The following is a 25,333-nucleotide window of genomic DNA, read 5'->3' as shown; positions in this document are numbered from 1 at the left end:
GTTATGGTAGAGTACATAAAAGAATACTTTAACAAACAAAACTAAGCTGAAAAAGTAAGCTGACAAAGATCAGACTTAAATAAAAATGTAATGTTTCATTGGAATGTAAATGACACGCCTAATCTTTGTTAATTTGTATTTACTCAGAACTACATTTATTTAAAAGAGCAACACGCAAGTTTCTTTCTCATTTTCTTTGTGATGAGTCTATGTTCCGAATGAGTGCTAGAATAAAATAATGTGACTATTCAAAAGTGCCCATAGTAAGTTTATTTGAATAAAGCTTCTATTCTATTCTATTCTACTGCCAAGTAAAATATATAATGCTAAGCATTTAAAAAGTCCACTCCAGTATGTTACTCTTGTACATTCAACTTATTAAAAGTAATTTCATTCTGATTTTTTTTATTTCTAAATTTGATAGCGTTTGACCGCAATTTCACCTGATTTTAAGTGATGATGCGGTCTATGATGTTATTAGTTTATTTATTGGTATTTGTTTGTTTTTTTGGTAAAGTATAATTTGGTTTTACAGAGTTTTTCTGTCGAGGTTTTTATAGTGCTAGGACGACCGAAAATGATTTCAACATGTCAGAAATGTAATTAAAGTTTGATTTCCTTTGGGATATGTGGATGGTCAAGTGGATAGCGGAGTGATAGCTATAGGGACTTCATTTTTAACATAAAGTCATATATCTATATCTATCTATATATCATAACGAATAATAAGCCACATATTTACTAGGACGTGACCATACACTTTTAAATTAATACAATTTCTTTAAAAATACCAACATGTGTAACTGTGAATTTACATGGAAAAGATTGCTTATATTACTAATTTTTACTAGAGATGAGAGCCCACTATATTTTCTTATAAGTTTATATGGCTGGTAACATTGCAATATGTTGCAAATTTTGCATTTCATTACAACTTCAAATATGCAGGGTAATGTCTATTTGAAGTTCACTATCAGTTTGTAAACGAATTTTTAATTCCATTAAAATTAAATGATCGTGAGTAACTGACATAACGCCATTTGGCCCTAAAATTGAGCAGAACTTGTACTATGCGTACAGAATTACTTATAAACATATATTAAAAATGTAATTACGTGCCTTAATCCGGATATAAACTCCAAGACCAATACAAGCATTAAAAACTCACGAAAAGAAATGTAATATACAGTAAAATTAATCGATAGAACAGAGTCATCATTTCTGAAACAATACTGACGTCCTAAGTGAATCCGTGGCTTTACAACATTTTCATCTTATTTCTTTGCGATTTATCATGTTCGATAGCTCTCCCTTGATTAGCATAATGCATGTCCGAATACTGTAGCATGGACTATCTCATTGTATCATTAGATTGCTAGTAGTAAACTATGTTGTTTTACTTGAATCCCTCTTATAATAGAATCGTTGACTAATATGTTTGATGTGTTAACGTTTGGGTTGGTAAAAAACTTAGATTCATTGTATTAATTCTTTTCTTAATTATTTAAGATACTCCATTTCTTCCGAAGTCTATGGGATCGCTTCTCATCGTTTCCTTTCCATGGACTGTGTTGTCTAGTTAACATACACGGATGTATACGACACCTAACTTTCACAGCCATTCGAAATCTTGTGTACACGCCTTAAGATTAGAGTATATTGTACCTAGATGTTGTTTATTGCAACTTAAATTAAAAAAGTATAAGGTTCGAAATTTGAAAAATCGATGCCAGTGTTAACGCATATCGCGGACCGCAGGTTCGCTATGGCGTTACATACGCGCCTCGATGTCACTGAGCGGTTACATGCCGCCGCTGTGCGACCCCGTAGACGGCCACCTCCTATTGGACGGCGGTTACGTCAACAACCTGCCAGGTAAACCAATCACAATGCACTGATGTTTGTGTGCGTAAACCAATTGGCTGTAAACTCACTCGCACATAGATAATTCCAGCGGTTTAGATTGGCGGCGTGGGCTGAGTGTAAATGTTTTTTTTAAATTGGTTTTTGGAATAGGCATAAATAATTTCTATTCGATTAAAATCACGTTACTTAATTATTTACGGCACAATAAACAGTAATATCGGCACAGATTTCTATATGGAATTTGCTTACCTACGTGTTTCACACAAAATGATTAAAGCTTTTATAGAATCTTTAAAAGTTATAATTTCTAAATAGATCTAGAGTATATTTTGTTTTATTTATAATTAATATACACGTGTAGAAACTTGTGTTTTCTTCAGCACCTAATGCCATTTAAATGTTACATAACAGGACATAATGGTATACATAACGATAGTTATTTGTATAAATTATCTCTAATTATTATATGTAGGAGTGCAATTGCAGTCATACGAACTACGGACGATAGTAGTCGTGGTACCTAGGTACTCATAGAGCTAAAGCATAGATAATAAACAACAATAACAGAAACCATTGCCTTTTATCTAGTAAGTACATTCACTATAAAACAAAGATTGTTTTCACAATTTCTTAGCTGCACAAAACACGTATTTATTACACAGATCTTGTTTTACGTAGGCGGTTTAACCTTCTTAGGTATCAAATTTTATACAGGTATTTAATTATGAGTTTTATTTACTCTGTTAGAAAACACAAATTCAAATAAAATTCATGTACAATGCATTTATTTATGAATTAACATAGTTTTTTACCATGTGACTGAAGCTATTGAAGGTAAATATCATTACGATATGTGAGATAATAGCATCAGAAAAGAAAAGAAAATTGTTTACAGCTTAAAACAGCTCCGCGGCGAATAAAAAAAATATTGGACAAATTTAAATTGTCTATGGTCAAACATTTACACTCAGAACCACGGTGAAGGTAAGTGCGTATGGCAACCCCGGGCCGGATAGTGACGATCCCGCTGTCAGGTGTGCTGTGGCGGTACTGTCGCGCGTCTATGAGCATCGCCGGGATATTCCCTCCAATCTGCGACCCTCACGATGGCCACCTCCTGTTAGATGGTTGCTACGTCAATAACGTACCAGGTAATATATACTCTACCGTCTTAATTATAAAAATCATATTCTAATTGACCGTGTAATTTAATTTTAGAATATCCCATAAACAATGTGTTACACTTTTATATTTGTAATTGATAACTCTTATTAAAAGCTGATTCGTATCATTTAAAACAAAATAATTTCGTACACATTGCAATTTTTAGTATTCCATTTTACAAACTATTGGTTGTATGTTTTAGTTTTGGAGTTTGTCCTCAGTGCCAAATCTTAATACTTTGTATTTATTTAGACATAATTTAAGTGTTTAAACATGTTAATTGTTTATTACAAATATATGTTATAAATTGATTTGATGATTTTCTATCATCTAAGTATATCTAGTTTCTATCATTCACACATTCAGTCAGAATATTATAGACAAAAGTATAATAATTTTTATTTAAATTTCAGCGGACGTGATGAGGTCGCTCGGTGCTAAACACATTTTAGCAATAGACGTGGGATCTCAAGATGATGTAGATCTTACTAACTATGGCGACGATTTGTCTGGTTGGTGGCTCCTTTGGAAAAGGTAAACAACGCTCCAAAAACTTGTAAGCAATGATTTTATATTTGGCAAGGTTTAATAATTTCTATTTATATAAATATTACTAATATATATATATACTAATATTTATATATATACTATTATACTGTTAATAGTCCAACATAACATTTGACATAATTATAAGGATACATTTTTCTTAGTTAGACTATTATGTTTGTTATCGCTCAATATTGTGATGAAAAAAAATATTTTTTATTAACAATATTAATGAGAAAGCTTATAAAATGACTGCTACTGAAAGCTATGTTATAATATATATGAGAAAGAAAACTTATCATTACTTTTTAATTTGCTGTAGTAGACATCTATGGTCAAATTGTCGTTCCCTAATGTTCTGCTTATACACAGTATGCATTAGCAGAGCCCTTGGACTATCTCCCATAAGATTATCTGAACAAATCTTTAATTTGTTTTATCTAGCACTAGATGCTGTACTCCATGAATATTCCAAAACGCCCGGTAGTAGAGAAAAATAGCAAGCTGTCGTAAAGTGGATAACATCAACCACTTACGTCTTCATATAATGACCTCGACTTTCGTTCTTTTATTAAGAAGAATTTTTCTTCCGTTTGAAAGCTAGTAATGCCTCTGTATATCCACACATATGCGCTACATTGCTTGGAAAAACAATTATAAATCCACGTTTCTTTCAGATGGAACCCATTCACAACTCCCGTCAAGGTGCCTAATTTACCTGATATACAAAGTCGACTCGCCTATGTATCTTGTAACAGGCAATTAGAGGTATGTACTGTGTTATGTAGTATGTGTATGTTAGTATTATTATATATTAGCAGTATATTATAATTAAGTTACCACATGGTAATAAATAATCCTAACCACTGTAAGAAACCGTAACACAGGAAACCCTATCAATATGGGTTCTATTTTAAAAATTATATTGTTTTGCACTGATGTATTTGTTCTTTATTCCCCTGGTAGATTTTAAAATCTTTAGGATAAAAACTTTTTGATTCTCTATAATTATAGATTTATTCCGAATTTTAATATTTCTTCTTTATATTGTAGCATTTAACTTAGATCACTCTACTATAACATGCCAGTTTAGGGACTTCGTATAGTATTTTAATATTGTTATTTCAATCTCGTAGTATATGTACATGAAGTAGCATGACTGTGTCTACACTTTTTTTGGTTATTATAACGTTAGAATATATACATTGTAGTATATTATAGTTATGTTAGAGTTTACATCAATCAAAGTCAAATCCGATATTTTAAAAAGATATTAAAAGAAGGTAGTTTGTGTTTAGTACTAATGAAGTACCCAATGTAAAGTTTATTACAAATATTGTAAAGCGCCATCTAGTATTTATAGACCGACCTACTACACTGACTTCGGTCTATAAATACGGAGGTCGGTAGTTGAATAATCTTATTTCGTTGGGTGAGTCGCAGCATTCAGTCGACGAGCGCAGAGCATACCGGTTGTTTTGGATACTAAAGTGAATTGTATGAGAAATGGGTTTATCCCGGTCTTAGTTGGGTCTGGGGGGAAGCTGCAAGTAGTGAAAGTGAGTGTTAATGCATTCTAAAGGGACCTCTTAAACCTACATTCGTGTCACAAGTCACGGGCGCTACTTGGGGTTTCACTTGCGGTAGCCGGCTTCAAAGCCATGATTAGTGGATCTTACAATCTTCCAATCCGATCTTACAGTTATAAATGTGTTCAATTGTATATTTTTTTTATAGGAAGTAAAAAAGTCAGACTACTGCGAGTACATCCGTCCGCCGATCGACGCGTACAAGACGCTGCAGTTCGGGTCGTTCGACGAGATCCGCGAGGTCGGGTACCGGCACGGGGCCGCCTACTTCGAGGGGCAGCGGCGCGGCGGCGGCGGCGGCGTCAGCGGCGCCAGCAGCGCCACGCACCACGCCCTGCAGGGGCGCCGCCGACCCGACGCGCAGCCCTCGCTCACAGAGTCAGTACCTTACTAACATTATACATGCGCCACACACCACGCCCTGCAGGGGCGCCGCCGACCCGACGCGCAGCCCTCGCTCACAGTGTCAGTACCTTACTATCATTATACATGCGCCACACACCACGCCCTGAAGGGGCTCCGCCGACCTGACGCGCAGCCCTCGCTCACAGAGTCAGTACCTTACTAACATTATACATGCGCCACTCACCACGCCCTGCAGGGGCGCCGCCGACCCGACGCGCAGCCCTCGCTCACAGAGTCAGTACATTACTAACATTATATATGCGCCACACACCACGCCCTGCAGGGGCGCCGACGCCCCGACGCGCAGCCCTCGCTCACAGAGTCAGTACCTTACTAACATTATACATGCGCCACACACCACGCCCTGCAGGGGCGCCGCCGACCCGACGCGCAGCCCTCGCTCACAGAGTCAGTACCTTACTAACATTATACATGCGCCACACACCACGCCCTGCAGGGGCGCCGCCGACCCGACGCGCAGCCCTCGCTCACAGAGTCAGTACCTTACAGAGCGGAACATCGCGTCTCACCACCACGACCTGCAGGGGCGCCGCCGACCCGACGCGCAGCCCTCGCTCACAGAGTCAGTACCTTACTAACATTATACATGCGCCACACACCACGCCCTGCAGGGGCGCCGCCGACCCGACGCGCAGCCCTCGCTCACAGAGTCAGTACCTTACTAACATTATACATGCGCCACACACCACGCCCTGCAGGGGCGCCGCCGACCCGACGCGCAGCCCTCGCTCACAGAGTCAGTACCTTACTAACATTATACATGCGCCACACCACGCCCTGCAGGGGCGCCGCCGACCCGACGCGCAGCCCTCGCTCACAGAGTCAGTACCTTACTAACATTATACATGCGCCACGCACCACGCCCTGCAGGGGCGCCGCCGACCCGACGCGCAGCCCTCGCTCACAGAGTCAGTACCTTACTAACATTATACATGCGCCACACACCACGCCCTGCAGGGGCGCCGCTCCCCGACTCGCAGCCCTCGCTCACAGAGTCAGTACATTACTAACATTATATATGCGCCACACACCACGCCCTGCAGGGGCCGCCGACGCCCCGACGCGCAGCCCTCGCTCACAGAGTCAGTACCTTACTAACATTATTGTTGCGCCACGCACCACGCCCTGCAGGGGCGCCGCCGACCCGACGCGCAGCCCTCGCTCACAGAGTCAGTACCTTACTAACATTATACATGCGCCACACACCACGCCCTGCAGGGGCGCCGCCGACCCGACGCGCAGCGCTCACAGAGTCAGTACGCGCCACACACCACGCCCTGCAGGGGCGCCGCCGACCCGACGCGCAGCCCTCGCTCACAGAGTCAGTACCTTACTAACATTATACATGCGCCTCGCACCACGCCCTGCAGGGGCGCCGCCGACCCGACGCGCAGCCCTCGCTCACAGAGTCAGTACCTTACTAACATTATACATGCGCCACACACCACGCCCTGCAGGGGCGCCGCCGACCCGACGCGCAGCCCTCGCTCACAGAGTCAGTACCTTACTAACATTATACATGCGCCACGCACCACGCCCAGCAGGGGCGCCGCCGACCCGACGCGCAGCCCTCGCTCACAGAGTCAGTACCTTACTAACATTATACATGCGCCACGCACCACGCCCTGCAGGGGCGCCGCCGACCCGACGCGCAGCCCTCGCTCACAGAGTCAGTACCTTACTAACATTATACATGCGCCACACACCACGCCCTGCAGGGGCGCCGCCGACCCGACGCGCAGCCCTCGCTCACAGAGTCAGTACCTTACTAACATTATACATGCGCCACGCACCACGCCCTGCAGGGGCGCCGCCGACCCGACGCGCAGCCCTCGCTCACAGAGACAGTGAGGTACGAACAGTAAACATGACCCACGAGCCACGCCCTGCAGGGGCGCCGCCGACCCGACGCGCAGCCCTCGCTCACAGAGTCAGTACCTTACTAACATTATCCATGCGCCACGCACCACGCCCTGCCGGGGCGCCGCCGACCCGACGCGCAGCCCTCGCTCACAGAGTCAGTACCTTACTAACATTATACATGCGCCACACACCACGCCCTGCAGGGGCGCCGCCGACCCGACGCGCAGCCCTCGCTCACAGAGTCAGTACCTTACTAACATTATACATGCGCCACACACCACGCCCTGCAGGGGCGCCGCCGACCCGACGCGCAGCCCTCGCTCACAGAGTCAGTACATTACTAACATTATACATGCGCCACACACCACGCCCTGCAGGGGCGCCGACGCCCCGACGCGCAGCCCTCGCTCACATAGTCAGAGCCGTACTCACAAAAGCCGTCCCCCACAACCCACGCCCTGCAGGGGCGCCGCCGACCCGACGCGCAGCCCTCGCTCACAGAGTCAGTACCTTACTAACATTATACATGCGCCACGCACCACGCCCTGCAGGGGCGCCGCCGACCCGACGCGCAGCCCTCGCTCACAGAGTCAGTACCTTACTAACATTATACATGCGCCACACACCACGCCCTGCAGGGGCGCCGCCGACCCGACGCGCAGCCCTCGCTCACAGAGTCAGTACCTTAATAACATTATACATCCGCCACGCACCACGCCCTGCAGGGGCGCCGCCGACCCGACGCGCAGCCCTCGCTCACAGAGTCTGTAGGCTTACTAACATTATACATGCGCCACACACCACGCCCTGCAGGGGTGCCGCCGCCCCGACGCGCAGCCCTCGCTCACAGAGTCAGTACATTACTAACATTATACATGCGCCACACACCACGCCCTGCAGGGGCGCCGCCGGACGCGCAGCCCTCGCTCACAGAGTCAGTACATTACTAACATTATACATGCGCCACACACCACGCCCTGCGCGCACGCGCAGCCCTCGCTCACAGAGTCAGTACCTTACTAACATTATACATGCGCCACACACCACGCCCTGCAGGGGCGCCGCCGACCCGACGCGCAGCCCTCGCTCACAGAGTCAGTACCTTACTAACATTATACATGCGCCACACACCACGCCCTGCAGGGGCGCCGCCGACCCGACGCGCAGCCCTCGCTCACAGAGTCAGTACCTTACTAACATTATACATGCGCCACACACCACGCCCTGCAGGGGCGCCGCCGACCCGACGCGCAGCCCTCGCTCACAGAGTCAGTACATTACTAACATTATACATGCGCCACACACCACGCCCTGCAGGGGCGCCACCGCCCCGACGCGCAGCCCTCGCTCACAGAGTCAGTACCTTACTAACATTATACATGCGCCACGCACCACGCCCTGCAGGGGCGCCGCCGACCCGACGCGCAGCCCTCGCTCACAGAGTCAGTACCTTACTAACATTATACATGCGCCACACACCACGCCCTGCAGGGGCGCCGCCGACCCGACGCGCAGCCCTCGCTCACAGAGTCAGTACCTTACTAACATTATACATGCGCCACACACCACGCCCTGCAGGGGCGCCGCCGACCCGACGCGCAGCCCTCGCTCACAGAGTCAAGACCAAACAAACATTCTACATGCGCCACACACCACGCCCTGCAGGGGCGCCGCCGACCCGACGCGCAGCCCTCGCTCACAGAGTCAGTACATTACTAACATTATACATGCGCCACACACCACGCCCTGCAGGGGCGCCGACGACCCGACGCGCAGCCAAAGAACACATAGACACTACCAAACTAACATTATACATGCTCCACGCACCACGCCCTGCAGGGGCGCCGCCGACCCGACGCGCAGCCCTCGCTCACAGAGTCAGTACATTACTAACATTATACATGCGCCACACCACGCCCTGCAGGGGCGCCGACCGCCCCGACGCGCAGCCCTCGCTCACCGAGTCTGTAGCTTACTAACCTGATACATGCGCCACGCACCACGCCCTGCAGGGGCGCCGCCGACCCGACGCGCAGCCCTCGCTCACAGAGTCAGTACCTTACTAACATTATACATGCGCCACGCACCACGCCCTGCAGGGGCGCCGCCGCCCCGACGCGCAGCCCTCGCTCACAGAGTCAGTACCTTACTAACATTATACATGCGCCACACACCACGCCCTGCAGGGGCGCCGCCGACCCGACGCGCAGCCCTCGCTCACAGAGTCAGTACCTTACTAACATTATACATGCGCCACCCACCACGCCCTGCAGGGGCGCCGCCGACCCGACGCGCAGCCCTCGCTCACAGAGTCAGTACCTTACTAACATTATACATGCGCCACGCACCACGCCCTGCAGGGGCGCCGCCGACCCGACGCGCAGCCCTCGCTCACAGAGTCAGTATCTTACTAACATTATACATGCGCCACACACCACGCCCTGCGGGGCCACTCACAGAGTCACCATTATACATGCGCCACACACCACGCCCTGCAGGGGCGCCGCCGACCCGACGCGCAGCCCTCGCTCACAGAGTCAGTACCTTACTAACATTATACATGCGCCACGCACCACGCCCGGCAGGGGCGCCGCCGTCCCGACGCGCAGCCCTCGCTCACAGAGTCAGTACCTTACTAACATTATACATGCGCCACGCACCACGCCCTGCAGGGGCGCCGCCGACCCGACGCGAACACCCATCGCTCACAGAGTCAGAACATGTACTAACAATATACATGCGCCACACACCACGCCCTGCAGGGGCGCCGACCCTCGCTCACAGAGTCAGTACCTTACTAACATTATCCATGCGCCACGCTCCACGCCCTGCAGGGGCGCCGCCGACCCGACGCGCAGCCCTCGCTCACAGAGTCAGTACCTTACTAACATTATACATGCGCCACACACCACGCCCTGCAGGGGCGCCGCCGCCCCGACGCGCAGCCCTCGCTCACAGAGTCAGTACCTTACTAACATTATACATGCGCCACGCACCACGCCCTGCAGGGGCGCCGCCGACCCGACGCGCAGCCCTCGCTCACAGAGTCAGTACCTTACTAACATTATACATGCGCCACACACCACGCCCTGCAGGGGCGCCGCCGACCCGACGCGCAGCCCTCGCTCACAGAGTCAGTACCTTACTAACATTATACATGCGCCACACACCACGCCCTGCAGGGGCGCCGCCGACCCGACGCGCAGCCCTCGCTCACAGAGTCAGTACCTTACTAACATTATACATGCGCCACACACCACGCCCTGCACGCGCGCAGCCCTCGCTCACAGAGTCAGTACCTTACTAACATTATACATGCGCCACACACCACGCCCTGCAGGGGCGCCGCCGACCCGACGCGCAGCCCTCGCTCACAGAGTCAGTACCTTACTAACATTATACATGCGCCACACACCACGCCCTGCAGGGCGCCGCCGACCCGACGCGCAGCCCTCGCTCACAGAGTCAGTACCTTACTAACATTATACATGCGCCACGCACCACGCCCTGCAGGGGCGCCGCCGACCCGACGCGCAGCCCTCGCTCACAGAGTCAGTACCTTACTAACATTATACATGCGCCACGCACCACGCCCTGCAGGGGCGCCGCCGACCCGACGCGCAGCCCTCGCTCACAGAGTCAGTACCTTACTAACATTATACATGCGCCACGCACCACGCCCTGCAGGGGCGCCGCCGACCCGACGCGCAGCCCTCGCTCACAGAGTCAGTACCTTACTAACATTATACATGCGCCACGCACCACGCCCTGCAGGGGCGCCGCCGACCCGACGCGCAGCCCTCGCTCACAGAGTCAGTACCTTACTAACATTATACATGCGCCACACACCACGCCCTGCAGGGGCGCCGCCGACCCGACGCGCAGCCCTCGCTCACAGAGTCAGTACCTTACTAACATTATACATGCGCCACGCACCACGCCCTGCAGGGGCGCCGCCGACCCGACGCGCAGCCCTCGCTCACAGAGTCAGTACCTTACTAACATTATACATGCGCCACGCACCACGCCCTGCAGGGGCGCCGCCGACCCGACGCGCAGCCCTCGCTCACAGAGTCAGTACCTTACTAACATTATACATGCGCCACACACCACGCCCTGCAGTATAATTATTTAATAGCTGCTTGCTAGAGTCTGCATATTTTTGTTGAATACTAGCCTTCATTGTTGGCAATATAACATCAAGCTACGACCGATAGGAGCGGAGCAGCAATGAGGAAAGTGGAAAGAAACATACATAAGTTCTTCTGCTGCGTGCGCTGCGTAAACGGTTAGTTATGCAAAAAATATGTAGAACGGAAACATAAGTCAGCGTCAACATATGTCTATCTTTTAAGGTTAATTCCCTATAATGCCATACCTGCCTTACTAAAAAGTGTGAAAGAGTTTAAACGTTAAACAAATATTGGGCCCGCGCGAAGCCGGGGCGAGTTGATAATTTGGTATATATGTAGCATTTGATATAGAGAAGGATGTACTACTCGTTATGGTCCCACAGATAAAGTTATCAGAATTTAGTTATGAACCGAAATCTAATACATGTTCACAGTTACACTTTTACCGACCTCGCACAAATGGTGTGTTCGGTGCGGACTGGTCGGGATGTGGATGATTCCTCGTCCTCGTCAGACTACGAGGAGGACCCGAGACACTTCGAAGGGTACGCCTCGGAGCCCAGCGCTGGAATACTGGAGGTGGGTCGACAATTTTATAGTACAAAGAACTGTAGTTTGTAATACTTATTAGTGTTTAGTACGATTGTTAATATAGTTAAACTGGTTTTAACACGACTAATTTTATGACAAATAAAGGTATTTAACTCTCGACATTTCGATATATTGCACTAGCCGTGGTCAAGAACTGACTGAAGTAACAGTGAATGTCAATGTTGATAGGTGACGGCAGTTTGTACAACTACTGTCATTAGATTGTCCGACGTCGAGAGAGGTAAATACCATTATTTGCCATAAAATTATTAATATTATAACCCGTAAGCTAATGGTGTATTTGGTTAAATATGTTTTGTGAGTAGTTATAACAATGTAAATTGAAATTCTTTTGGTTTCGTTCTTCTTTAACTTAACAAAGTTATAGACACATGTAATAGATCCTGGTTAGAATTATGTTGCGAACAATATTCTGTTGTTTACAATTGTATATATAAAATAAATGGAATATTGGCCTTGGTTATTAGTTTGCGATATGTCGACATTATAGTTTGGTGATCACGGGTCGACTGGAGATAGCGGTACATGTAAATAACTATTACGAGCAGACAAAAAGATCGGGGACTCGGCTCTCGTGAATAAGTAAATGTTACATCAATATGTTATTAACATAAATAAGTGTAGGTATATTTTTTAACACATTGACGGACAGTAAGAACAAGTGAAGTTCGAAAAAAAACACTACGTTTTTATCATTTTTAGAATATTAGAAGTATTGTTTTACCTTTTCTGCTTAAATCTTTTTGACACAATTCAAGAGAAAACACGATCGCATTACACCCTTGGCAAAGATGTGTGTACTGAAGCTGCAAGTCGTGTAGTAGGTGGAAAACAAAATCCAACCTATAATTTTGAATCCAAAACATAACACTAGGCTTCTACTTGTATGTCAGTAAATGCAACATTGTTGCTATAGCTGCAGTGTCCAAAAACAATCGTTCTAGACGACTATTGCTGTCATGCCACATATTGAACTTCGCTTCGATGTTAAAATAAGATTTCATATAATTGTATATGCAATGTAAGAATTCATAATGTGTATTGTTACATTATGAATTCTTACATTGCACAATGTAATGAAAACTGTGAAATTAGTAGTAGTGTAAGATTTATATAATTGTATATGCATATTGGTAAATCTAATCCTCCAAATAAAGATGGGTGACACTGCATGTTGTCAACTCACCCGGCCGGCCAGCGGTGGTTCTGGGCCAGACGGATAAGGTCTGCCTCGGTGTCACTGTTAGGCAAATTGTAACATCTCGGCTGGAGTGGTACAAAAGTGGAAATTAAATAAATATTATAATATTAAAGTAAATTAAAAAAGGCACGCACGAATATGTCTGTGGAAAAATGTATTTAAATAAAAAAAAAAGAAAAAGAACTTCGCTTCGACGGCTATAGAAGCAAGTGTCCGTCAATGTGTTAAAATATTTAGAATATGTACAGTATAATGGTTAGTGTTAAGTTAGTAATATATTGGTGGTGGTTTCTTCGTTATACAGATGTCTTCCAGTATAGAGGAAGGTGCGGCTTGGATCAGTGACACGGAATTGGTGGGCATACATTCAGCTGCACGCCTTAGTTCGCACAGGGTCTATATTTTTTTAAATTTTTTTTTCATGTTTGGGAGCACTGTGTAGTCTCGGGGCTTGTTAATATAACTCTCACAGCAAAATTATGTATTATTTTATGTACTAGTTTCACTTGTTCAACGTTCATTCTATTAGGTGCTTTGCAATATACGTAGTTGACTATTATGTGTAACAATTTGGGAGTAATGTCATACAGCTTTATTCAGCAATTTTCTAGAGTATTAACACTTTTAATAGGGTTTTTTAATAGTTTATAAAGGGTTACAGTTAATTCACTGAATCTGTTTGATGTCTTGAACATCTTTTTATAATTTACGAGTTTAATATTTGTAAATAAAGTATTTCGTGTTTGTTGTAAATATATATTGTACATACTCGTATGTAACATGTACATTTTACAGCAGAATGGAAGGGTGGACCAGAAAGTTTTCCATGAATTGCTTACGTTGTTGCGTTATCAGTAATTTTACTATTCAGACTAAAGTATTCATTTGAAAAGTAAAATTACTGATCAAATCTCAAACAGAAGTAGTGCTTCGGTCACTAGCTTCTCACTCGTAGATGTGCTTACAAAGTATGCACGTTCACGTGTTAGTATATATAGAATCTATTTTTATATAATTTTGTTGTTAACTATATTATAGATTTTTAATTAATACACAAATTCACTTGTAATAAGTAACTATTTTTCTATTTTATATCTGCTCTGGGGCTTTCTAAGCTGCGATCACATGTTATATTGTATGTGTTACATTTGCTTAAATGAAATAGTTTATAATTAAATACACAATCATATAATTTATCTAATAATATTTAATTAAAATTTATTAACATTTGCAGTTTACACCCTTTAAAGAGACCTTTTTTATATAGCAATATATTATCTATCTTATTGTATGACTAATTATAGCTGATCTATAATTATAGATTATGTTATATCAATGCTATTACTGATATCTATGGTATGGTGTCGATGGTAATTTACCATATTGGTTAGATGGAACACTAATTTATTTACCACACTAATTGTAGAAGAATTAAGACTACAATATAAAGAAATTCAGTAACTAAAAAGTAATTTTAAATTAAAACTACTAACCTAAAACGAATTACTTGTACTTGCATTAATAATACTATCACTGAAGAATTCACATAGCGCCATCTAGTCCCAAACTAAACAGAGCTTGTTGTATGGGCACTAAACAACTGATAAATATACTTAAATACATTTTATTTGTAAATACATACATAATATACATAGAAAACACCCGATACAATCATACTAATGAATACAAATGTTTGTACCGTGCGAGGAATCGAACCCGCGATCATTAGTACTAAAGCGGTGTGCAAAACCGGTAGACCTCCAAAGACGTCAAGGACACAAACTGTGTGTTATATAATTAAAGCTAAAATTATCCGTCTAAAACTGCACTCCATTTCAGGAGGGTCTACGCACTCGTCGAGTAGGCGGTTCGCTATCTCTGTCTGAGGACGAGATAGACTCAGAGACGGAGCTATACGACCCGCTGAACAAACGTGGCGGAGGCAGGTGAGACGCAACGTTGCACGACCTGTGCAAGGCTTTGTATGAATACGTGCTCAACGAGCGAGACAGCAGCAGTGAGTGACACGTTTGCACGATATCATTCGTTGACATAGACAGATATTTTAATTTTAGACATCACGTGGTAATCTGTCGTGAGCTCTTAGACTATGAAAGCGTTTGGAATGTAATTGTGGATAGTTGTTTATGAAGTAATCTCTTATAATAATTCTAGAATGATCGACTAAAGTGCATTATCAAGGATTGTATACATTTTAACTGTGAACGTATTAACGAATTTGAGTCTGATAACTTCCATATATTTGCAATTATATTAAAATGATTAATTAAAACACCAGTTTTATAATATTTGATGGGAATTTTAAGATTTGACTAAATATAGAGACTTATCCATAGCGCACTCCTTTCTTATTAATGAAAGAGAATTTTGTCTTGATATATGTAGTTGATACAGTAATCTTTTTTATATAGTGATGTTATGATTTTATTTTGTTTTTAAAACAACGTGAAGAACTATTGCAAGTAGATTTATTAATAAATCCATGTATTAATGTATTAGTGTCATTTGACGGATCCGTCAGACAGGACGACTGTTTTTCAGATGTTCCATAAGTTCTTCCGCAGATTTGTAATGCCTTCTGCACTCGCCCTCATTATCGTCCGGTGAAACTAATGACCAGCTACGGCCAACTCATACTCGAAATGTTTTTACTTCTTAATGTGGGAGATTCATTTACGATACTTATTCTGGCTCATTTATACGTTGTATAAGTAAGAAAGATATGGAGTTAATTAGTGATATCGATTATTAAAATTTCTTATTGAAATTCAAAGTTATAATGTTAGTCTTTTATTTCTGTGTGATCGATCTCTGTACATAATGGCCTTATTCCACGATAATAAGATTTTTTTTAGTTTCCTACAAGTTCCGATTCGAGAGTTCTTAGTTATCATCACTCATTGGTTTATATTTTTTTAAATTAGCAATTAGAGTGTAAAGTCAAAATTATGCCAAAGTTGACTAAACAAATGGTTAATATTAACTATGATAATCATAATTTAGTCTAAAAATGTGTATTCAAATATATTACTATCAAACTGCTCAATTTGAAATATATATAGACTTTATTATAAAAGTATTTTACTTAAAGTAGTATTAAATATGCAATAAGCTAATGATTTTGAATACGCTACTTATATAGGTGATTTATTTTGGCATTCTCAAAAGTAATGAATGCTTCACACACTCGTACCAATATAAAGTAGGACTATGCGTAGATAAACTACAATTATAATAAATTAATAAAAGAAGAAAACTATTTAGTTGCGCTATACTCTAAAGCATCGTGATACGCTGTATGCTCATCTAAAATTGTATGTTTATTTGATTCCAATTGATTTCTTCTGCTGTATCAAATCGCAGCTGAAGCAATATGCTAATAGGAAATAATATAGGCAGTGAAACAAATAAAAGGGGGAAAAAAAACTAAAGTAGTTATATTGGTTCGAAGTTTCGGGCTGAGCTAGTTAATAATATAAGTAGGTAATAACTAGGTAACTAATTAAATGTAGAATATGTATTATTCTGTAGACTATGTATTATACCAGCGCAAAATAGAAGAAAACATATAGGATTAATTTTAGTGTAATTTCTAAATTTAATTATGAAAAGCATCATAGTTACTAATATATATTAATGTACATAATAATTGTATTGTTTATGTAGATTTATTTAAATATATATTTAGATCCTCTTACTAGATACTAAAGGTTATTCTAAAGACAATGTGTAAATAATTTCTCATTTGACTAAATGCCATATTAGTAATTATAAGTAAATGGTAGTTGTGATAAATTGAGATTGTGAAGTAAATATTCACATTTAAACCGATTGCAATAACCTTGTAAATAATTTTTGTAATTAATTGTAGTATATAAAAATGTGTATCAACAGAAGAAAGCCGAATTGTCGTAACTTCAAAAACCCAACTTGAACAAAAATCGTTTAGAATAATTTAATTTTTTTTTATTATTTAAAAAATTAATAATATATCTCATTAATATTATAAGCGCGAAATTTTGTGAGTATGGATGGACGTTTGTTACTCTTTCACGTAAAAACTACTGAACGGATTTTAATGAAAGTTTACAGTAATATAGCTTGAATAACATATAGGCCATAAATTTCACACGGGTGAAACCCATGGTTAATTTTCAACTTACATCTCGATAAATATATCCGTTATGAATTTTTGAAACAGTTTTTGGCTCTGGTCTAAAGTTGAGTTTTTCAAGTTACGACAATTCCGTTTTCATCCATCGTATCTATTCAAATATATTATTGAAGCGTTTATTTGTAAATAGTGTGAACGTGAGTCAAATTAAAAAAAAAAATAACACGACTTGAAAATTATTAATGTAATGAATATTATTATTTAAACTAGTATTAAATTTTAGGAAATGTATATTGTATCATTTGACTATCCATTCTGAGAAAATTAACGTTATAATATGAAGTAGAAATAGTAAACTTAGTCAAAATGCAATGACAATCATTTAATTTTCTCTCAAAATACAGTATAGTGTTTCACTCTTCACATTGTGTATTCGTGCCGATATTTTTTATAGCGTCTGAGGTAAAAAAAGCTTGCGGTTAATCTGATGGTAAGTGGTTATCGCCGCCGTATGAGTACTAGCAACATCAGAGGATCGTGTTATATTAGTGATTGGATGGATTATTATGATTAGTGTTGCCGGCCATAAGAAGGAATCAGTTCTTTTCTTGATGATGATTCGGAAATACTTTTATTCATAGGTGATTCGACAATGTCGTTGTGCGTAGCAAAAAGTTTCTGGCATGCGCATGGTAGAGGACCACTATTCATCCAGATGATCAGGATGGCATTTTAGTTTCTGGCGGGTAGTGCGATGGTGGAATTTAGCAACTGGTATTAATCAGAACAATACCTGTAGAATACTCCGTGATATATGCGCTAGCTAGGCAATGTACAGTGCAATGTCTTTCCGCAAAGCCAATGGGTCGTGTCTGTTACAAATACGTTCTTAATTTTAATTTTCAATGATTTAGGCTGCTCGGTTCGTTATACATAGTGTGGATATAATGAAATTGTTTTTCGTTATTAAAATAAAACTTCATGTACCTATTACGCCATATTTTATTCTGCACGGTAAATAAAGTCATCCGGTACAAATAATAACTACTAAGAAATGCACTTAATTTACTTACACTGGCAGTTCATAAATTTTTTTATAGGTCTGTAATAAATAGCTAACTAATTAATTGTAAACTATGTATTATTCCAGTATAAGTATGAGGAAAAATAAATAGAATTAGTTTTAATGTTCTTTATAAATAAATTATGCAAAGCATCATAGTTAACAAATAGTGTTTGTTAATCGAATGGATTTACAAATAAATTAATTACTGGTACGAAGTTGCGGGCTGAGCTAGTTAATAATATACGTAGGTAATAACTAGGTAACTGATTAATTATAAACTATGTATTATTCCAGCGCAAGTATGAGAAAAAATAAATAGAACTAGTTTTAGTGTATTTGCTAAATTTTACAAATATTATAGTTAATAATTAATGTTTGTTATTGCAATTGGTTTACAAATAAAAAAAGTTGCAGGCTGAGGTAGTTAATAATATAGATACATAATAAATAGATAACTAATTAATTATATACTATGTATTATTTCAGCGCAAGTATGAGAAAAATAAATAGACTTTATAAAAATAAATTAAATAAATAGTGTACGATATAGAGTTTATAAAAATATATCCAATGATATGATCGAATTACGTGACTCGTATATTTTTTAAAACATATACTCTTACTAGGAACTAAAATATACTCCAAAGACAATATGTAAATAATTTCTTATGGATAGCGCAATATTAGTCATTGATTCTTCATAATTAAGGTTAGTTGCCCTGAATTAAGATTGTTAGATTATTAAATCTCCTTTTAATAACTGACTGTATATTATAATGCTGTAAAATGAGATGGCAGTGACTTAATAATGGAATTCCAAAGCAATAGAACCACCTGATGCCAAGTGGAAACAGTTTATATCCATAATTCAACTATGAATATTATTAAAGATATTATTATACCTTTGTAACCTCATGATGCTCTTCCCGAGGATTGAGATATTGTCTCACTGTACCCAGTATTTTTATACGCAACGAGTTTAAGCGTACAAAGCGACCTGCTTGACGACGGGAAGAAATGTCTAAGTCTATTTTTTAATCAAATAATCGATTTAGCATTAATATTTAGTATCTCATTTGCACTCAGTACGTATATAATAATATTAATTAGACTAATTCCAAAGTATCCTGTGATTTTATTAGTGAAATTGTATGTTATTAGTCGATTAAAGTATAGCTGTAATATATGTAAATGTAAACAGTATATTTTGTATAACTGTAAAAAAATTTAATGCGTCATACTATTTGAGATAAATAAATAAAGAGCTGTCATGTAGAAAATTATAAATTGAGAAAATGTTAAATCTATATAAGTAGTTAAAAGTAAATTTAAGATTACTAAGTCGAATTGTAGTTATAATAAAATTTTATGCGATATTTTGTTAGGTAATAAATGGAGGGTGTAGACATAGTGATAATGTTCATTTTGCAACATAGATATACAATAGTCTTAATCAATAAATAAGTTTTATTTTGCAGAAGTCCTTTTCGTTACTTTATGGATTTATTTTGTATAAGTCCGCTACCATTAGCATGTGTGACAATATGAATATTTATTACCTGACCACCGCTACTGGAAGCGTTATAACTTTCCTTTCCCATATTGTGACATATGTTTGTAAGGTTTGGGTTCAAAAGAAACATCATCAAACAAAGAATAATTCTATAAAACGATTTTAACCTACTGTTAACATAATAGCCAGTCGGCAGTATGTATGACATAAGGCGTTACTCCCAGTTTTCCATATCTTATCCTGAAGTATTTACCTCTTGACGGCTTTAATATCCTGGTGGTGATATTATGACATGTTGTATTCTTACTGCATCACCTAGCAAAGGTTTTACTGCTCTTATATATTTTGTATTGTAATATTAGATCTATATTTTGTAATGTTATATGGAGAAATAAAGTCAAATTTTACGGTGTTTTGTATCCATTTTCGTCTGATTTATTACTATTTTTAGAAACAGTATTTCGTCAATGTCTTCAACGGGCTCAAATATTGTTCTTCTATATAATAAACATACTTATTCTGATTTTACCTGTACTTATAAAGTTTTGGATGTATATATAACTATAAATATGAATGTACCTATTCAAAATAATGCACTTTTAGATATTTAAACATGTAAAATACTGATAAATGATGCAAGTAATGCAATGCAAATAATTATAAGATTTTTATCGGCAAAATTGTAACAGACTTCTAGAACTGTGTTAAGCATAAGTAAATGATATTGGAACGGCTGTAACTAAGAATATTGTATTAGAAATGCAAGAATATCTGTTCACACCTTATGAAATTCGTAACATCTAGTAATGGGTACTATTTGTTGGTCATTCACTAGTCGTAATAAGCAATCCATAAGTTATATCCCTCGAATTGTAGTAATTTTAGCACCTTTCCCCATACCTTAAGAGTTGATCACATTTTTATTATCATAATTTCGTGGACCTTCTACTAAATTTCACCATTGTGAGTCCTCTAACACCATATATAATGTCCCCGTTATATGTACAATATCACATATTGTCAACCATTCTTCGATAACATATGACTTAATGTAGAGATAGCCCGTTACACTAATAGAAAAACTAACAATTAGTACCAGATATGTAGAATATACGTAACAAAATGTGTAAGTATCATAATGTGTGAAGGGCCTTTTGTTGATATTCTATAATTGTGACATCTGCGTGCAGTAACGACTGAAGTTGCTATAAATCCGCCATAGGACGCACAAAAATGTATTTAATGAAACAAAACGTAGCTCAACTAGTGTATTATAATGTATTTTTGTTTCAACAATTTTAAACTAATAAACGCATAAATATACATTATCATTGTTTGATTAAAATGTTCCACATAAATAAATACTATTCATAAAAAATACTATTAACAAAGTTTTGGCACAGAACTTCCAATATTTCGGTTTGGTTTTTCTCACTTTCCATCCAGTAGTACCAGGCGAACAGAATAGGAAAGCAGTTAATCAAAAATCAAGAATAATATGTGCACAGTGCCTCATTTATACATGACATATAGTTACGTTCTGAAAAACGTAGATCATATACACGACAAATATTGAATTTTTTTCCACTTTTGTGGTGTTTTTATTTAATTTTTATAAGGTTTCCAATTGATTGCACGAAGTAAACGTTCTTTTATTTCTAGAACTGTTCGCAAATAACTGTGCACGTTGACAACCTCAGCATTATCTCCATAATCATTCTTTATCGTTTCAACCTTTTCTATACACATCGTTCTGTAATTGTGTGCTGTTTCTAGTCCATAACTCGACGTCTCCGAAGTTCCATCCCACTCTTCGTGGGTCCTGATCTTTATCGTCTTCACCTTTTTCTCCCAATAGAACTTCATGTGATTTCTAATGTCTGGGGAGTCGCAAAGATTGATCAATACTTGCATACATCGCATTTGCAGCAAAGGCTTGTTGTGTGTGCAACATAAATGTACCAAGCGACTTGTTAACTCGTTGCAAGCTTCTTTAGCTCGCCACTTCGATCGTGTGGTCAGTGTGGTATATTCCATTAGACCAACTGCGCTAATAACCACTTCGATATGAGGAGATTTTATAAAACGACGCAAAACAAATGTCAGGTCATAATCGTCTGCTAGAATTTTGCCAACGTCGTGTTTGCACAGCTGTGACATGCAGTCCATAGCCTTGCTTACAATCCGTGGATCTCTATTCTCGAACAAACTTAGCATGACTTGGAAGGCATTGGCCTTCAAGGCTCTAACTGGGTCCCATTCGACGAGGTTTATCAATGTTGCCAGATGCAAAAGTACGATCCCTGTGTGATCGCTCTTGACCATTTTGAGAAGATTTTCAATAATTTGTTCATTTTGCATTATCACCTCACAGGCGCATCTATCTCTTGCTAACGTCTTCAGCGTGTACGATGCTGCGTATCGTATTTCCTTGCGGTCTCTCATTATAAGCCGCATGAGGTTTTCAATGATGACTGGTCTTGACATAATGCGTTTCCTACCTTGGTAGTAAGTCGCTAGACTGGTAAGTATGAGGCAAACCTTTTCTTTAATAATCGGATCGCGATCTAACATCAAGTCTATTAGTCGGTATACAAGCTGCAAGTCGATAAGAAACATTGCGTTTTCTGATATTTGTACCTGCAGAAGAATAGTACGAAATATTACCAATGGACCATCGTTTTCAAACTAATTATGTACTTGATTAATAACTCTTGGTGTCAATTTAAATTACAAACCCGACGATATACGACATCTACAATCTACAATTAAACGTATAATCTGAACTATTTGCTGTATGTGTTTTGTACTACCAACTTCATGCAAGATTCGGTTTCCTTATTCAGTCTAACCTAATAAAGTATAATATAATTTCAGAACTTCATACAATTTTAATAGAAAAAATTGTAGTTTGACGAAGCAAGTAGAATTCAATCAATTTTTCATGGATTTTTAATTTGGGACTAGGAAGTAACTTGATTTTACACAAACAATTATTTGAATTCAGCGGAACCGAGCTTATTGCTATCTCTCGGGAAAATTTTGTCATTTAAATTTTCTATTACTTTAAGAATTTCATAGAGATATTTTAAAAAATACCTGATCGAGCACACTATGCAATGCCTGCAACTGCTCTAAGTTATCCGTCGAATGTAACGCTCGATTTAGAAGTCTGAGGCCAATCCTCCCAAAGCCGAGTTGAGCTCTCGTTATATCCACATGCGGAGCGTACAGTGAAGGTTGCATAGATTCTAATCTTTGAGCAGGTGGCAACTCTGTAAAACATTTTATACAGCTTAAAGAACTGAGGTATGATAAACTTTGGTGTTACACAATATAACGTCGAGAGTTTGTCTTGTTTTGTGGTAAACAAGATAAACTCTCGATGAGCAAATTTAATGAAGAAATTTAAGGTTCTCGAGTCCTATCCCAAATTAGAGCAATTCCAGTGTAGGGCGAAAGGTAGATTGAGAAATGACCTCAAATGTGTCAGTGGATGGGTGTAAGTACCGTTTTTTATGACAGTATGTAGAAGGAATGTTCAGCAATATAATAAACTGAAATAATCATAATAACAATATTTCACACAACGCCGTCTAGATAAACAAAGCAGAGCTTGAGTTATGTGTGCACTAGAAAACTTAACGTTTTTTCTTGGTTGTGAAAATTTGGGAAATGAAGTGGGAAAAGGCTAGGCAGAGAAACACATAAAAAGAAATGTTTGCGTAGTGCGAATCAAACCTGCGGCCATTTGAAATAAGGTGGTGTGCTAAACCACCGAGGCCGGCTATGTATATGTACTGTATATACTCATTATATTGTAGTAGGCATGTCAGGTATAAAATAATGATAATTTTGAACTCGCTAACTCTATATTTTTGATTAATTCGTATTTATTTACCTGTATGAGGATCGAAGTGAGCTCTTTCCATAGCATGGTCTACAGCCTTGTTAATTACTCTGGGATTCATAGCGCATACAAGTTGCAAATAAGAATTTTTATGGGGACAAAACATGATTATTTCAGTTATTTTGTAAATAAATAATTATATATTCTGTAATATTGTGACTAGAGATAATTTTTGACATGTTTACTTTTTACAAATTATTGGAACTCTTTTGTGTCGGTAAATATACAATTTACAGATAAATAACAAATACTCTATCTACAATAAAATTATGTAAGATATATTGGTTCTTCCAAACTTTTGAAAGTAATTTAAACTGGCCGATAGAATATCTACAGACTTGACAGATATTACTTTTCTCAAAAACAAAGAAATTCTTGTTATGTCGGGAGCAATTTTGTGATATATTTTTTTTGTAATACAAAATTTTCCGTGATTGCTGACGGCTATGAACGAATGGTGAGCGCAAGCAGCGACGGTATGGAGACGGACGAGGATAAGAAGAAAAAGATCAATGATGACGTAGTCGTGTTTCTGGGGAAACGGAGCGAGACGGACGCGCCCCGTTATTCTGCTCGTCTGAAGACCTACGTTACGTTGCAGCAGAAGCGACGGAGAGCATCGGCCGCGCGGCGACACTCTGAGTATGCCGTTCGCAAGAAGAGAATGACATCTGGTAGTAGGAAGAAGATCGAGCCTGAATCAAAAGATAAGAACGTGGAGAACACTGAACAGCTAGGTGAGGCAGACGAGCGTAGGAAAGCCCGCGGTGGAGATGGTATGCGTAAGAGATCGCTGTCTCGGTCGGGAACGGGCGAGCCGTCGGATGCTTGTTGTGGACGCAGGCGACGTCGTTCGTGTGGACGTCGTAAGCGCCGCCGTCGTAGTGGCAGACGACGTCGCCGTCGTAGTCGAAGTCGCCGTCGTCGCCGTCGTAGCTGCCGTCGTCGACGACGCAGGCGCCGCCGTTGCCGTTAGACCACTCATTGTTTATATTTGTGATGAATGGTAAAGGTCTAATTATACAAAATTTTAGTGATGTTTGTACCAATTTTGTTCATTTTATTATACAATTTTTTTATAAGTTTGTAATATTTATTTGCAGTTAGAATCTTTCACGCAATAGAATCTGTAGTTCCTTCAAACGAAACCCATAAACCCATAGCTCAATGCTAAGGTACAATTCAGATTTCTTATGGATAGCCATAATAAAGTGTCACATTATTAAAATCTGTCATTCTGATGGTCTTTAATAACAAGTATAATAATGGATGCATTATCAACATCAGTTAAAAGCATGTCAACAATAAA

General features: G+C 40.3%; 3 protein-coding genes across 3 annotated transcripts in view; 2 read left to right on the top strand and 1 right to left on the bottom strand.

Moving 5' to 3' along the window:
• LOC131853442 (neuropathy target esterase sws) overlaps positions 1 to 16,046 on the top strand; it is a 46,869-nt gene extending 30,823 nt beyond the window's left edge. The window contains exons 23-28 of the mRNA XM_059204328.1: positions 1,759 to 1,875; positions 3,444 to 3,564; positions 4,254 to 4,344; positions 5,314 to 5,543; positions 12,022 to 12,166; positions 15,240 to 16,046. Coding sequence (XP_059060311.1) covers positions 1,759 to 1,875; positions 3,444 to 3,564; positions 4,254 to 4,344; positions 5,314 to 5,543; positions 12,022 to 12,166; positions 15,240 to 15,350 — 815 coding nt within the window. The 3' untranslated portion in view covers positions 15,351 to 16,046. The remainder of the gene's footprint in view (positions 1 to 1,758; positions 1,876 to 3,443; positions 3,565 to 4,253; positions 4,345 to 5,313; positions 5,544 to 12,021; positions 12,167 to 15,239) is intronic.
• A 4,206-nt stretch (positions 16,047 to 20,252) lies between these two features.
• LOC131853474 (uncharacterized) lies at positions 20,253 to 24,230 on the bottom strand. Its single transcript, XM_059204369.1, has 3 exons — positions 24,016 to 24,230; positions 23,214 to 23,389; positions 20,253 to 22,754 (listed from the first exon to the last, which is right to left on the bottom strand). Exons 1-3 carry the CDS (start codon positions 24,128 to 24,130, stop codon positions 21,720 to 21,722), a joined length of 1,326 nt encoding a protein of 441 aa, XP_059060352.1. The 5' UTR covers positions 24,131 to 24,230; the 3' UTR covers positions 20,253 to 21,719.
• A 144-nt stretch (positions 24,231 to 24,374) lies between these two features.
• Positions 24,375 to 25,106, top strand: LOC131853475 (protamine-like). The gene has a single exon (XM_059204370.1). The coding sequence runs from the start codon at positions 24,479 to 24,481 to the stop codon at positions 24,998 to 25,000; it is 522 nt and encodes a 173-aa protein (XP_059060353.1). The 5' UTR covers positions 24,375 to 24,478; the 3' UTR covers positions 25,001 to 25,106.
• Positions 25,107 to 25,333: the final 227 nt, after the last annotated feature.

This window comes from Achroia grisella, unplaced genomic scaffold, assembly GCF_030625045.1.
Source record: "Achroia grisella isolate CSIRO2021 unplaced genomic scaffold, CSIRO_AGI_Agris_v1 utg902, whole genome shotgun sequence".
Lineage (NCBI taxonomy): Eukaryota > Metazoa > Arthropoda > Insecta > Lepidoptera > Pyralidae > Achroia > Achroia grisella.
The sequence above is the reverse complement of the archived record's forward strand: the minus strand, read 5'-3'. Positions and strand labels throughout refer to the sequence as shown.

What these genes read in the sequence shown, in the direction of transcription:
- LOC131853474 (XM_059204369.1), bottom strand. Translation starts at nt 24,130, where the DNA reads ATGTTTTGTCCCCATAAAAATTCTTATTTGCAACTTGTATGCGCTATG. An exon ending in TCACTTCGATCCTCATACAG is followed by an intron (nt 23,390 to 24,015) that starts GTAAATAAATAC and finishes AATGTTTTACAG; the next exon opens with AGTTGCCACCTGCTCAAAGA. An exon ending in TGCATAGTGTGCTCGATCAG is followed by an intron (nt 22,755 to 23,213) that starts GTATTTTTTAAA and finishes ATTCTTCTGCAG; the next exon opens with GTACAAATATCAGAAAACGC.
- LOC131853475 (XM_059204370.1), top strand. Translation starts at nt 24,479, where the DNA reads ATGGTGAGCGCAAGCAGCGACGGTATGGAGACGGACGAGGATAAGAAG.